Consider the following 16305-nt stretch of genomic DNA (forward strand, 5'->3'; position numbering starts at 1 on the left):
TCCCAGAACTTTTTAATCTTATAACTGGACATTTTTACCCTTTGACCAATATCTCCCCATTTCCCCCAAATCCCAGTGGCTGGTAAACACCACTCTACTCTCTGCTTCTCTGAGTTCAGCTTGTTTTAGCTTTTGTATGTAAGTGATATCATACTGTATTTATCTTTCTCTGATTTATTTCACTTAGCATTAACACCCTCAAGTTTTATCCAAGTTGTTGAAAAACAGCAGGATTTCCATTTTGCTCACGGCTGAATAATATTTAATTGCTTGTTACACACACACAAACACACAGACAGATACATATACATACACACACACACATCATCTTTGTTCGTACATCTGTTGATGGGCATTAGGTTGTTTCCACACCTTGGCTATTGTGAGTAATTCTGCAGTGAACATGAAGGTGCAGCTATCTCTTCAACATCCTGTTTTCATTTCCTTTAGATATATACCTAGAAGTGGGATTGCTGGATCCTATGGTAGTTCTATTTTTAATTTTTTGAGGAAGCTCTGTACTGTTTTCCATGGTGGCTGCACCAATTTACATTCCCACCAACAGTGCACAAGGGTTCCTTTTTCTCCACATCCTCACCAACACTTGTCTCTTGTCTTTTTGATGATAGCCGTTCTAACAGGTGTGAGGTGATATCTCATTGCGGTTTTGATTTGCATTTCCCAGATGATTAGTGGGGTTGAGCACTTTTCATGTACCTGTGGTCATTTGTATGTCTTCTTTGGAAATACGTATTCTTAGGTCCTCTGCCAATTTTTTAATTGGATTGCTATTGAGTTGTGTGAGTTCCTTATATATTTTGGATGTTAACCATTTATCAGATAGATGATTTGCAAATATTTTCTCCCCTTCTGTAGGTTGCCTTTTCGTTTTGCTGATTGTTTCTTTTTCAGAAGCTTTTTAGTTTGATATAGTCCCATTTGCTTATTTTTGCTTTCATTCCTTGTGCTTTTGGTGTCAAAAAAAACATTGCCAAGACCAATGTCAGGGAGTTTTTTCCTATGTTTTCTTCTAGTAGTTTTCCAGTCTTTGGTCTTACGTCTTTTATCCCTTTCAAGTTAATTTTTGTGAGTGGCATAAGAAAGGGGTCCATTTTCATTCTTCTGCGTATGACTATCCAGTTTTCCCAGCACCATTTATTGAAGAGACTGTCCTTTCCCCATTGAGTGTCCCTGGCTCTCTGTCAAATATGAGCTGACCATATATGTGTGGGTTATTTCTGGGCTTTCAGTCCTGTGCCGTTGCTCTATGTGTTAGTTTTAATGCCAGTATCATACAGTTTTGATTACTAGAGCTCTATAAAGCAGGATGTTTCAGACCACCTAAGGGGCCTGGTCAGTAGTGTCTCTAAAAACCACCTCTCAAAAAACAAAACAAACCCCTGATTTGTAGCATTTACCAATTTCCATGGTGTAACTAACTACTCCCATCCTGGCCGATATCTAGCTTCCAATAAGACATCACTTACTGTGGAGTTGGGAAGAGGTGTGTGCTGGCACCCACTGTGTATCCACAAAACAAATATAATAGATATAAGTAACCTCAAAAGTGCAGATAATAGTAAAATGTGATAAAATAATCAGAAAGCAACGAATTTTGAGTATGTATTTCCTTTGTTTTTAATAATTTATAGTATAAATTTATATTTGTATTTATATAACATATTATTTTCTAGAAGTGGCTGTGTTTAACAACTGCCTTATGAAATTCCTACAAATTTAACAATCAGCTCACATGTGCCTATACAAACTGGCTCCAGCATGCCAATGAGACTGGCATCTTCAGCATACATGATCCTTCAGTAACCATGATCCTGGTCTAGAACAATTTGTCACTGTCCCCTCTTTCTCTGTTTCTTACAGATCAGCAAACAGCAGCTACAGACAGTCAAGGACCGGTTTCAAGCTTTTCTCAATGGGGAAACCCAGATCGTGGCTGATGAAGCCTTCATGAACGCTGTCCAGAGTTACTATGAGGTAAGACTCAGGCAGAAGGATGCCAAGACTGCTCAAACCTAAAGCCCTGGGCTTCTGAACTCCTGGCCAGGGGCAACAGTAGCCCTGGCCTTCTACAGGGCCATCCTGCCTGAGGCAAAGAGGCAGGTGATTGGTTACAATTTTAAGGACCAACAGCATTTTGTTTCGGGGAAAACTGAACGGAAGCTACTGTTTACCAACTGATTTTTATACCAGGCAGTGTGCTGCATGCTTTACATACAATGTCTTGTTTAATCTCTACAACAGTCTTATGAGTTAAGTCCTGATATTATTCCCATTTTACTGATGAAGAAGATTAGATCAATTACTCAAGGTCACACAGCTTTTAACTTCCACAAGCTAAGACTTGAACTGAGTCGAGAGCATTTTCCCACCACTTACACCCTTTCTAAAGGCTGTTAACACCTGCTAAGGATGCTGCCTTCACTAGCTTCCTTTTTCTTTCTATTAAAATGGTGCTGTGAGTTCTTTCCTCCAAGTTAGAACACTGTCCAAGATGCAGTACTGTTCTCAGGAGAAAACCTGTAAATGAGATAATATATCCTGTGTACATATCACAAGTAAATGCCCACCTATAGACCTCAGAGGTTTACTTATCAGTAAAGTGAATTTGGAATTCCACTAGTATTTTTAAATTTTATAATTATTCTTCCATGATGTGCTCATTGGCTATTGACTGTACACCACTAATGAGGTAGACATGCCATACCTTCCTATTGGTGGTGTCTACTTGACATGCATATTTTCAAAAATGATTATTTTGGGGGTCTGCCTTGTGGCTGACTGGCTAAAGTCCCATGCACTCCATTTTGGTGGCCCAGGTTCACGGGTTCGGATCCTAGGCATGGACCTACTCCACTCAGCAGCCATGCTGTGGAGGTGTCCCACATACAAAATAGAGGAAGACTGGCATAGATATTAGCTCAGAGGAAATCTTCCTCAGGAAAAACAAAATGATTATTTGGTCACTGAAAGACATTTTACTTTATATTAATCTATTTTTATGTGAACCAGATATTCTCTGTATTTGGAATCCTGTGCCCAAAACGTCTTATCCATTGTCAAGGCTAGATTAAAATCATTGGAAACCAACCCTTAAGCACTGAAAAACTCATGGCATCCTGCCTTCTGCAATTCAGAGTGATAACAATAAACTGTAAAATAAGTGTAAGGAAATCCAAAAAATTCTGATTTTCTTCCCACATTGGATGGATTCACTGATTTCCTTCCTTCCTTTTGTTTTTTAATTATTATCTAGCAAATTATTTCAAAAGAAAAAACATTGGTGCTCCTGCTTCTCTGGTGCTCCAAGCACCTGTTGCTTCTGCCCATTGGGCGATCCAGTCCTCAACAGATGCTTTAAAAATGTTAGTTGGTTGATTCAGTTAAATTCTCCTTCCCACTTGTGAAAGCACTTGACTCCTCCTTTCATGGAGAGAGTGGAACAAGATTGCAATTAGATCTTGTGAAAATATTATCGATTGATTTTTTAATGAATGTTTAATAGTAAACAGGCTTCGTCTCTGTGATGTTTGCTGGGTCCAGCCACAAACTCATCTTATACACCATTTCTTCAGTGAAATTTCTATTTGGATCTATTTTAGGTGTCAGGTTCATTTTTATATTTTTCAAATTTAAGCTTTCTTTCATTTCACAAATAGTGTTAATTATTGCCAGTTAGTATTGAACTTATTGCTTTATCTGATGTGGTGCAATTTTTCAGCTGAGTTTAATCGAGAGTGGAAATGAGATTTGGAATCACAGTGATGGTGTGGCAGTGAATAACTTGAATATATTTAACAAAAGATTCTGTTAAAACTACCAGAGAATGAAATTAATTTCCCCCCTTTTTTTCAAGTTCTGAAAGCTAGTTCAGACCAGGCAGACCCTTATCAATAATTCTCCATGTTTAGAGTCATTCACCAGTTTATAAATTTGGAGACTGCAAATCTTAATTAGACAGCTCATCTGACTAATGACATAAATTAAAAGAAAGTGCCATTTCTATCTATTAATTAAATTTGAAAATTAGTAGTCATCAACATGCTAATGAGTCTCTGGAAATTACCATTATATTTGTAGTGATCTTGATATTTTCTTCTCTAGTGGCCAGTTTATTTGAAAGAACTTCTTTTTAGTCTGGTAAGAATTTAGGCATTGAGAAATCACTGAATATTTGATACTGAGATTTGAGTAACAGGAAATAATGTGGAATATTAATTATTTATCATATTCACTAGTAAAGCTTTAGAGAGTCTTGAGATTCATGTTTCCTGGAAAGCCTAACCCTCTGGGCAAAGGTTCCCCCAGTCAAGGGATCAGGAAGAACTCTTTCCCCGAGAGAGCTGCAAGGTGATTACTCCACCTTTTCTCCCTTTCCCTTCACCCTTGGGTGGTGGAGATGCTAGTGTCTCTTCTTCCACCCTCCTCTGGGATCCAATTGCTTCCCTGTCAGTGTCTGTCTTGATCAGGACTCTTTGGATTACAAGTGACAGATACCCACTTTAAACTGGCTTAAACCAAAACAGGATTATTTGCTCAAGCAACTTAAAAGTCCAGTGGTAGACCTGGTTTCAGCTGTGGCTGGATCCAGAGACTCCGAAGATGCCAGCAGGACAGGTATCTTTCTCCCCATTCGTCAGCTTTGCCCTGGCCAGTGTTGGCTTCATTCTTAGGCAGGTTCTCTCCATGCGGAGGACCTTGGCAGCACCAGGTCACATCCTTCCAGTTTAGCAACCCCAGGAGCAATACGTCTTTACTGATAGTCCCCAGTAAAAGGCCCGGGGGTGACTTGGTTGGACTGACATGGGTTATGTGTCCTTTCTTGAGCCAGTCACAATGGATGAGGGGTGAAATAGACTGGGGGATAAGACCTAAGACAAATACTACCTCTTGTGCCTGAGTCCAGGCGCAGCCCCACTGGAGCCATTTGTATTGGAAATACAATGGTTTTCCAATAAGAAATTAGCTTCTTTTTACTGAAGAAGGGGGAATGTATGCTTGGCAGACAAAACCAACAGACACCCTCCTTCTAAACTCACTCTCTTTCACACACACTCACACACACAATCCACACCACCATACCACACCTTCACATCCCAGTTTACCAAGAGTGCTGTCATTAAAAAAGAAAAAAGCTTTTTTTTCAAAAAGTTCTGAGATTACTACACTAAAGAAATCAGTTTCAGGCATTGCCTTGTCTTGCTAAGGCAATAATGGTTTGTCAACACAGTAGAGTAGCAAAGAGTAATTTTTCAAAAAGAAAAGGAGTGGGGAAGGCACTGTCCTTTTTCCATCTGTGCCTATCCAGCCCAGCCTGAACCCAGCTGGCCAGCATTAACCGCAAGCTGATGAAACCTGAGTCCTGAGCGTGGCCGGGATGAAGGGAGGTCAGGGTCCCTTAATGCTCTCGAGAGCATGCAGGTTAATTTTGTCCTTTCCCGGTGGCCCTGATTGTCAAAGCGGATCAAGCAGGTCAGCAAAGTAATCTTTTAATCTCTTCCATTACAGCTTTGAGTGCCCGGTGCTGAGGTGGGTGTCCAGCAATCCTATCCTGTTCCCACAGCCACCGTCTTAATGCGTCAGAGAGCCCACCCATCTCTCCATGGCCCTCACGTCTTTTCTAATTCTCAGCTCTTTTAAGACAAATGTCTGAAACACAAGCCCTCCCACCCTCCATTCTCATTCTCACCTTCCCATCTCTCTGCTTCATTTTGGTTCCTTCACATGCTGGTCCTGAAATTAGAGAAAAGAGTTAAATGGAAAAGTTTTACAAAACCTTTCTCAGATGCTGCCTGAAGGGAACGTGGCGGGGTTTGGTGAGAAGTGGGAGTGTAGGATGAGGTGAAAGACGTACAAGCAATCGTTTGGGAACACTACGGCTGAGACCTTGGCTTCAGCCAGTGAAACTGCTCTGATTGAGCTTTGTTTGGTTTGGTTTGCTTTTTGCTGAGCTCCTCTAACAAAAGCCCTGTTGGTTTTTGTCAAACTAGCTTTGAATGTTGTGTCCAACAGAATTCTTCAGTTGCTAGCAACAGAAACTGTGGTTAAATTAACAATAACTGTTGGGGTTTTTTTATTGTTTTATTGGTTTTTTTTATAATTGTTGTTTTTGTTATTAAAAGAAATAACCAAGCTTAATGAAAGATGGAAAGTAAGGCAGCTTAACTTCAGGAAGCCAGGTAGCAGGATATAATGGACACCTTATCATTGGTATGAATCTGCTCCAACCCCTTCCATCCTTGGGCCACCCCACTCTGGGGTCTGAATCCCAGAAGGAGAAGTCCGATTGGCCAAGCTCAGGTCCCAATCCACCACTTGGCTAAGGAAGGACAAGATCCCATGATTGACAGTCCCACTGAAACTGTGTGCAACGGCAAAGACGTTCTTGGACTGAGGCGCTGTTATCAGAAGGGAAGGACAATTTGGCCCGCAAAACCTAGAGGTATCCTCTGCTCTGGGAGATAAACTTGACATACTTTGTTTAGTCTTTATGATTGAACCGTTTTTTAGTCTAAGAAAAGTAGAAGTCAGCTCTTATCTAGCTATTTTTCTGAAATGAAGCTATCTATTTTTCAATAAGCAAAACTATAACTCCTCAGGAGCCTGAAAACAGATATATCCCTGGGAGAGGCGTAGCTACCCATTCTAAAGGCATTTGTTCTTGTGGGAAAAGCCAGGCAGGGAAGGAGGGAACAGAGGTCAGAGTGGCTAGGAGGATGGATTAGTGTCCAAAAGATCAACTAGAATTCAACCCCACGTCTTTCAGACACTAAACTCATCCTCCTAAGCACTCTGACCTCTGCCTTCTAATTCTAGTTCTGCTGCACACTGCCTGTGGGACCTCGGCCAAGTCTGAGCCTCAGTTTCTTCATCTGTAATAGGACCTTCCTGGCATAATTGTTGTCAAGGGTAAATTACACACACACGCACACACAACCATATAACCTCACCCTAAATCTAGTACCCAGACAGTGCCATTATAAATATATTAAGATGAGAGGGGAGCCTGGTGCTGTAGTGTCCATCTGCTTCATGGAAAGAATTGAAGAGAGTTAAAGGGATAGAATCCATCCACTCCCTTGTTTCAGGGCCTTGACATGGGATAAAAGAGATGCAAGGCCAAGGAAGGCAGAGGGTACAGACAGGGCAAAGTGACCTAATTTCGCTCTTAACCTACCACCACCCACCACAGGTCAGGGCCCAGATCTGCTTCTCAATTTGCCCCAGCATCCTTGACTTTTTGATGAAGAATATCTTTTAGATCCAAAGATGCATTTTATTTTAGAAATTAACGTGGACTTTGCCTCAAGGAGGTAAAATTTTCCCATGTAGAAAGAGGTGTTTTAAGTGATTATGAAAGTAAAATATATTATTAAAAATATATGTAAATTATAAAAATAGACAATATAGAAAAAATCTAAATGAAGTGGTTAGAAAAATACCTGTAATCCCATGATCCTAGACAACTACTATTAAATTTTGGCATATATCTTTTCAAGTATTTTTGATGTGTCTATATGCATAGAGATAGCTATTCAATTTCCATATTAAGATTATCAGGGAAATTACTACAAAATATTAATATCCCGCTTGTTTCATTTAGCACCTGTGGTTTTCAGTCTCCTTCCTACCTCTGCAAAAGTCACACATGTGACATGCTCTCATCCATTTTATTACCTATGATTTTCTCAATCCAGGGTCATGCTCCTATCACCCAACCCCACCTCACCCCTGCCATTGGAAGTCTCTGGTTTAGCAATATATCATGGACATCTTTGGATGCTAATGAAAAAAATATTATCTTTTTTCATGTCTGCATGATATTCTATTGAAAAATAACAGCCAACTTGTTCCATTCTTGTAGCAGGCACCATGCTCACCAGTTGACATGCCTTGTCTCATTGAATCCTCACCCAAATCCTACAAGGGAGGTTTGTTATGATTCCCATTTGAGTGATGGGGAAACTGAAGCCCAGAAAGATTAAGTAGCTTGCTCAGGTGACAAGTTAGCAGCTGGTAGAGCCAGGATTTGAACCCAGGCCGTCTGACACTAGAGCCTGTTCTTCCCGTTAGCTATGTGCCATTCATGAGCAGCAACCAGGTCTTGTTTTTTTTTTTTTTTAATGTTATTTACTCTAACATCTACGTCTATTTCTTGTTTATATTGGAATGACAATGCTTTTTTAGAGCAGGAAAGGGTTTGTCTTGGTTTTTCAGCCCATCAGCAAGGAAGTGGGAGCTGGACCAGCTTTATCTGGTACCATGTACAGTAGTTAAGTACTATGGGCTTGTGTGTTTCTAGGACAACCTTGAGGTTGCTTGGCTCTGGTGATGGAGGGAAGGACTGATGGATGAGGTCGAGTCTCTGAATTGACTGCCCTTCATCATTCCGTATTTATTTGTTTATCTTCCATCTCCCATTATGACCTGTCTGGAAGTTGGAAGAGGAGTGGGGAGGATTTATGGACGTGCTGCATAGAGCTGTGCCTGGGGTTGAAGTCTGTTGCGACAGCCACCAAAAACAAAACAGAAAACAAAAGCAAAAGCACCAGATAGAGCTCCCAGTAGAAATGAGTTTCAAGGATCATTTTAGAGACACACAAGCACATCAGTATTCTGTGGCTGTATTCACTACAGGGCGAGGCTGGCCCAGTCCCCACATCCCTTCTGACAGACTGAGAAGCCAAGACCGATGATCTGCCTGGAAAATTAGCTTCTGCTACCTGCTCCTCTCCCCATGGCTGTCTCGCCTCCTTATGTCACCTCGTCTTTGCTGTCTTCTCAACCTTCAGCCTCCTTCCTCCGCACTCTTGACATTCCACTCATTTCCCCTCATTCTGGGGCCTGGCAGTCACATCTAACCTCTGGACAGACGGAGCCCTCCATTCTTCAAAGTCCTCTTGCTTTCATCCTCATCAAAGAAGGCTGGCTGGGTTAACCCCATGTGAGGAGAGTGAGGTTGATAGGGGTTAAGGGACTTGTCAAGGCCATCCACTAGGAGTTCAAAAGTATTTATTGAGTAGCTACTATGTACAAAGTAAGAGACTGTGTGAAGCAGATGATGTGCACAGGATCCATGGGTCACCCAGCCAGCTATGGATGCCAGCTGAGACCAAGGGGCCAACATTTTCATTTCTTACCCTGTGTTATCAGGTCCCATGGAAAATCTAGCCTCAGTCAATTGTTTTGAGAGACCAGTATATCGTGCTTGCTGGTTTCTCCTTTACCTTCTTTCCCCCAGCCAGATATAAGCTCAATAGGATCTCTGCTTTGAGATGTCTGCTTTGTTTGTGGTGTTCCTTCACTCTTTCAACATGGCACCAACTCTGTGCCAGGTACTGTCTTAGGCACTCAGAAGAAGTAATAGGAAAAAACAGTTACAAATCCTTCCTTCCTGGGACTTACAGTCTAGCTGGAGCCTCAGGTATTAACCAAACAGTCACAAAGACAAATGACAAATGGCAGCTATGGAAGGACTTTGGAGGAAAGGAATATGGTGCTGAGAGTCTATAGTGGGGTCCTGCTCCAGGTTTTCTGCCTATTCTCTTTGTCCCCTTCGGGTCTGTTTTCCACATTAAAGTCAGAGAATGTGAACTTGATCATGCCATGTCCCAGCTTAAAACCTTCAATGGCTTGCCAGTGCCCTTCAAATGTAGACAATATCCTTAATGTGGCCCCCCATGCCCTTGGCCCTCTGGCCCCTTCCTGCCCATCTTACATTGGTCATTCCCCCACCCCTCACAGCCACAGCCACACTAGCTTCTCCTTGTTTCCTCAGACACTCAGGGGCTTTGCACATCTTGATGCTTCTCTCTGAAATATTCTTTCACTCTCTCTTTATGCATCCATCTTTCCCATATCATCTCAAAGGAGTTTGCCTCCAGGAAGGCTTTCCTGACTACATGTTAGAATAGGCCCCTGGCTCTAGGCATCTGTGGACTTTCCCTTGACAGCACTTGTCCCAGATTGTAATGATATTTGGATGAGATTATAGGATGATGTCGTGGAGGTACGAGGGCTGGATCTGCACCTGTTTTACTCACCTCTATATCCCTGGCACCTGGCACAATGCCTTCCACATCGTGAGTGCCCAAGGAAAGGATGACTGGGTTCATGAAGAAGAGTCTAAACGTTGCAGCTGGAAGGACAACTCCACAATTTTATAGTTCAATTCCCTCAGTGTACAGATAAGAAACTGTCAAATCAGAGATGGGAGGTGACTTACCCAAGGTCACACAGTGAGTTAGTGGCAGAATTGGCCTGGGATCATGGGTTATATCTCCTGTCACAATGCTATACTTCCTCTCCAGAAATTTTCTCTAATTTCCCCAAACCTTTGATGTTCTTTGAGATCTGGACTTGTAACTGAGGTACATTGTACCTGAAAAAACTGCAATAAGCATTACAGATTTTCAGGTGAATTCTTTAGCTCATTAAGACTCATTAAGGCCTGAGGATTTATTTGAAACTTCTTTCTGTAATTGATTTTTAAATGAACTCTAAGGTCTCAACTGAGTACCAGTTCCCAGGCACAGGGGAGTGGACGATGAGCTCTAGCCTACGAAGCAAACCCTCAGCCCTCCTTCTTTCTAAATTAGTTCATTAAATTGATGATAAGCAGAAGCCACTTGTCTAACATCTCGCCTCCCCGAGGAAGGCTTTGTGTTGAAGCAGGAGACAATGACATGCCCCCCAAGCAATGCCGTCTCATGGCCAACAAGGGCATTTCCTGAAATCTGACAGGCGAGGGAACATTTATTCTGCCTCTGGAAGGGTATTTATGCACCTTCTGAAGTGTGACCAGGACACAGCTCAAAAGTGTCAGATGTTTCCTCTCTGAATATGAAGCAGCAGCTTCACTACCTTGTATTACACCCGGAACCATGTAGCTGGTGTAAGCTCCCGAATGTTGGGCACTGGGGCGAAAGTAAAGTATTCTCAATGGATGGCTTGGCCCCAGCACCCAGGAAGCACCAGCAAAGCAACCAAGGTTCTCCACCAGACAGAAGAAGTTCTCCACCAGGCAGGTGAGATTCACAGGAAAGGAAGGAACCAGGGTGAAGTCAAAAGATCGTACATTGATATTCAGCCAATTTCAGTTACAAAGAACAAGTCCCTTCCCTTCTCTGGAGTCTTGGTTTTTCTCTCTACAAAATGGACTGCATATAAGGCCTAGCCTCTTTGTACATTCACTCTCAAAGTGCCAGGCTCTATACTAGGGACGGGTGATACTGTGGGGAACAAGATGGGCACAGTCCTTGCCCATATGGAGTTTACATTTTTGGAAGGGAGACAGACATTAAATACGTATTTACCTAAGATGTGTTCAATTTCAGTTGTGATGTGTATCATTGAGAGAATAAAATGAGATAGAAATAGTGGTTAACATTTAAGTGCTATGTGCCAGACATCATGCCAGGTATTTTATGTAGAATAATAATAACAACCACAACCACAACCCTTGTGGCACTTTTTTAAGTGCTTATGATGTATTTAATCCTCACTTAAAAATACCTGTGATGTAGAGACCACTATTATCCCCATTTTATAGATGAGAAAACTGAGGTACAAAGAGGTTAATTTGCCAAAAGAAACACAGCCCCTAAGTGGCGGAGAAAGAACCCAGACAGTCTGAGCACAAAGTCTGTAAACTATATGCTGCCTCTTGAGATATTACTATCTCATTTAATCCTTGCAACAGCCTAGTAATTACTATTGTTATTCTCATTTTCCAGATTTGGACACAAAAGCAAAATGCGTACGTGACTTCTCTGAGTTGCACAGCTAGGAGGTGGTAGGGCAGGATGTAACCCACACCGGTGCCCTCTGGGATGCCCATGATAAGATCGGCTCAGCCTCCAGCCCCAGGGAGCTGATATCTCCAGGGCTGACTTCCTAATGTTTTTCCTGGTTGTGTTCTTGCTCAGGTGTTCCTGAAGAGTGACCGTGTGGCCCGCATGGTGCAGAGTGGGGGCTGCTCTGCCAACGACTCTCGGGAGGTCTTCAAGAAGCACATTGAGAAGAGGGTGCGCAGCCTGCCCGAGATTGATGGCCTCAGCAAGGAGACTGTGCTGAGCTCCTGGATGGCCAAGTTTGACGCCATCTACCGTGGGGAAGAGGACCCCAGGAAGCAGCAGGCCCGGATGACGGCCAGCGCAGCCTCTGAGCTGATTCTGAGCAAAGAGCAACTCTATGAGATGTTCCAGAACATTCTTGGGATCAAGAAGTTTGAACATCAGCTCCTGTATAATGCCTGCCAGGTAAGGTGTCAATCACCTGGGCCCAGAGCTGTGAGTAAGCATAATCAGATTATGACTTCTGTGTGCCCTAGGCACTGTTGCCTTCATGGGCCACTCTTGCTAAAAAAACATTACAAATTATATTTTACAAGTGCATTGGCAAAAGTTGACCTTAATTCAGGTTAGAATATATTCATATTTTTCTTCTGATTTAAAAAACAAAAGACTTCTGTGAGCCCCTGAAAGTCTCGTGGGCCATAGGCTTTGTGCGTATTGTGTCTCATGGGTAAACTGGCCCTGTGAGTAAGGCCTGGCTTCCATGTGTCGAAAGTGCTACAAGTTCAAAAGAATCATTTTTTTTTTTAAAGATTGGCACCTGAGCTAACAACTGTTGCCAATCTTCTTTTTTTTTCTGCTTTATCTCCCCAAACCCACCCCCCGCCCTCCCGCCCCATACATAGTTGTATATCTTAGTTGCAGGTCTTTCTAGTTGTGGGATGTGGGACACTGCCTCAACATGGCCTAATGAACGGTGCCTTGTCCGCCGCCAGGATCCGAACCCTGGGCCACCGCAGCAGAGCACGTGAACTTAACCACTCTGCCACGCAGCCGGTCCCCAAGAATCATTTTTTTTTAAAAGATTGTTTTGCCTTTAAAATAGGTGGTGTTTACCAGCTGAGGGACTTATAATTTCTCAGCTGGGGAGACAATTGGACTTCCCACCTGGTCATCAAGAGTAATTATTTAAAATCAAAAGCTTCCAGAAGCCCTGAGTATATCATACCACATATTTGTCACATCACCAATTTCCGAGTGGATCTGAGGGGCCTAGCTACAGCTCTGCTTGGGCCCACCCCAAAATGGGCCTATATTTTTTTCTGGATCAGGAGTGAGGTGAGGGTGTGAGACACTCTAGATCTTCATTTCCTGTGAATCTTTCCATTATATTCATTCATTCAACAAATATATATTGAGCGCCTCCTTTGCAATCTTTGCAAATTTTAGTGAGTGTCACTAGGGGGCATTTTTTAAATGCACATTCCCAGCCCCCAAACCTAGAGATTCTGATTGTACATTCTTGGGATAGGGCCCAGGAATCTGCATTTGAAACAAGGGCCTCCTTTCCTGGTAGTTTTGTTGCCCTTCCTCTTCTAAGAACCATCAGAGAAACTCAGCTGTGCCCTAGTTTGTCCAGCACGGCTCCGCCCCTCAGGTAGGTTAAAGGAAGACATGCTAGTGTGTTGGCTAAAAGTTGTTCCTCGCTCAGAATCAGACAGACCTAGGTAAATCTTAACATGACCCCTCAGTAGCTTTGCGGCCTTGGGGAGTTAGTAAACCTCTCCACACATGAGCTTGGGATGAAATCGTTATAAGGATTCAATGTGTATAAAGCCCAGAGCAACACGGGGCACTTTATAAATGGTAGCAGTTAAAATATAGTCTACAAGAAGAGGCAAAAAGTCAACAGACAGTATTAGAACTGCCCTAAACATTGAACTTGAGAATGACAGGACTTTGAGGCTTCCTTCTTTGAGCCTTCATGGCTCACCCCTAGTTCAAGGTACCAACATCTCTTACCTGGGTGACCACAGGGTCTACCCAACTAGTAACCCTGGCTCTCCACTTGCCACACAATAAAGCACCCATCACACACAGCTGGAGGGATCTCCTTAACATGTAAATTGGATCATGCCACTTCTCTGCTTAAAACCTTCCAGTGACATCCCATTGCCTTTAGAATGATGTCCCAACTCCTCGCTCACGTTTGGGGCAGTACATGAAGCAGCCCTGCTCAGACCCTTTTCTCCACATGCTTACTCACTGGCCTTCTTTCTGTTTCCCCAACATATCAAATAGGTTCTGGGCCTTTGCATTTGCTCTTCCCTCAGCTTAGAATGCTCATTGCCAAGACCTTTGCATGACTGGCACAGCTTAAATGTCAACTTCTCCAAGAGGTCTTGCAAGACCACCCCATTGAAAGTTCTCCCTTGCCTCACACCTCACCAAGTCACTCTCTCTCCCATCCCCCTGTTCTATTTGCAGCACAGCCTTTACCACTATTTTCCATTTCTTGTTCATCTATTTTTACCTGTTTATTACCTGTCTTGTCCTCCATGCCCATCCTTCACCAGAATGTTAGCCTCATGAGGATGCATTCATCTTTGCCTTATTTGCTAATATTTCCAGTGCATGAAACAATTCTTGGCACATAGTAGGTGCTCAAAAATTGACTATTGAGTTAATAAATGGATAATAGCAGATTATTTTTACTAGTAGATAGGGTCTTGTTATCAACCATTATAGCTTACCCAGAACTTTCTGAATATTTTAGTAAGTAGGAGTCTGTTTAGCATTTCCTAATAAAATATATACATTACATTCAGAGATATTCCTGACATCCTACTTTCTTCTTAGCCAACTTCTATTCAGAACACTGACTGCCAACCCAAAGGTAGATGGTTTCTTTGGTAGGTCAAGAAGTATTTTTAAATTCTCAAATAAATCTCAATATAAAATTAAATTTAATTGTTCTTTTTATTTAAAATATTATTGCATCCCATGTGGCACTTTTAGAATAGGGTAGGTAGGTGATATTACCATCACTACCACCACCACCATCTTCTCCACCACAAGAAGATGGGTGGTCATAACTTCAAAAAGATTGACAATAACCCACCTGGATTAAAGGTAAGATTCAAAATTACAGAGATAGTCAAGTGTTCTTAAACCTGCTGGGCACAAAGTGATTCTAGGAATTAATGTTTCGTCTTATTGCAACAGCTTATCATGCGTATTTTTTGTTCTTGCTCAAACATCAGTATCATTGGAATGAATCCATTGCTATGCCATTGCTTATTTCAGTGTTTTTGAACTTGTTGAATGGGATGAAGTGGCAGGACCATATTTTACTGTTTTTCCCTAAAAAAGGAATTAATTCAACTCATATTTTTAACATCTTTTCTGTGAGTTGGAAAAAAAATACAGTAATATAAAAGAATTTTGTCCTGTCTCCCAAGAATAACACTTGTCCCCTTAGCTAAAAGAGAATTCTAAGAAACGTAAAGGATGTACTTCTTGGGACAGAAATCCTCAAGGCATTTACCATTATATTCCATACTCACACCTGAGTCTGATTATTGCTTCAAGGGTTCACGTCAGTAGAAATTAGAACAAAGAGCATATGTAGGTAATTCACAAAAGAAAAAAATATAAATGAAGTCTAAATATATAATTATTTTTATTTCCATGTCTTCAGTAATCTGAGCTATATAAGTGTATTGGCAACAATAAAAGTATTTTAAAAGAAAAATAACATTGGTAATGATAGTACATCACAAATGTTATAGAAATGGGACTTATCGTGATTTCCCATTGGAATAATTTATTATTGTAACCTTTCTGTACTTTTTTAAATTGCAGCAAAACACATTTATAATGGGCAAAGCTTTTGCCCTCATAGCTTTACCCGTAGGAATTTGTTCTGAGTAAATACTCAGAGACGTGTAGAGGAGTGTTAAATCCAAAGGTGTTCATTGCAGTGCTTATACGGCGGTGAAAATATGGAAGCAACTTTACTTCCCAACAGTAGGAGATGAATTAATTAGATTTCCATTCAACCATGTGAGAGAATACCCTCCAGCCGTTGAGGAAGAAGGGTTGCCACCTGGGAAAATGTTCACTAGACATTGCTAAGTGGAAAATCAGGCTACGAAACAGAGCATGAAGGCATAATCTCATTTTTTGTAGAAAAAGTACAGGATAGGCAAAAAAAAAAATCTTAACTGTGCTTATCTTTAGGGATAGCATTATGGTTTATTTTTATGGTTTTCAGTTGTGCTTTTCTGAATTTCCAAATTTTCTTCCTTAAGCATATAGGTATTTTGTAAAGGGAAACAAATAGCAAAAATCTCAACAAAGAAACTATTAAAACAATGGGATAAGAAGAAAATTATTTTCTGCACTGTTTTCTAGACTTCAGCCATTAAGATACCATCTTCATGATTTTTGTCATTTCTAAGTCCTACCTATATGATTATTTATTTAATAT

At 41.5% G+C, this 16305-nt stretch overlaps 1 protein-coding gene across 32 annotated transcripts in view; it reads left to right on the plus strand.

Moving 5' to 3' along the window:
* Window positions 1-16305, plus strand: part of CADPS (calcium dependent secretion activator) — a 437791-nt gene that overhangs the window by 95872 nt on the left and 325614 nt on the right. For all 32 annotated transcript variants that reach the window (XM_070576926.1, XM_070576929.1, XM_070576936.1 and 29 more), the window contains exons 2-3: window positions 1882-1995; window positions 11946-12278. In XM_070576926.1, coding sequence (XP_070433027.1) covers window positions 1882-1995; window positions 11946-12278 — 447 coding nt within the window. The remainder of the gene's footprint in view (window positions 1-1881; window positions 1996-11945; window positions 12279-16305) is intronic.

The sequence above is a fragment of the Equus przewalskii genome, chromosome 15, assembly GCF_037783145.1.
Source record: "Equus przewalskii isolate Varuska chromosome 15, EquPr2, whole genome shotgun sequence".
Classification (NCBI taxonomy): Eukaryota; Metazoa; Chordata; class Mammalia; order Perissodactyla; family Equidae; genus Equus; species Equus przewalskii.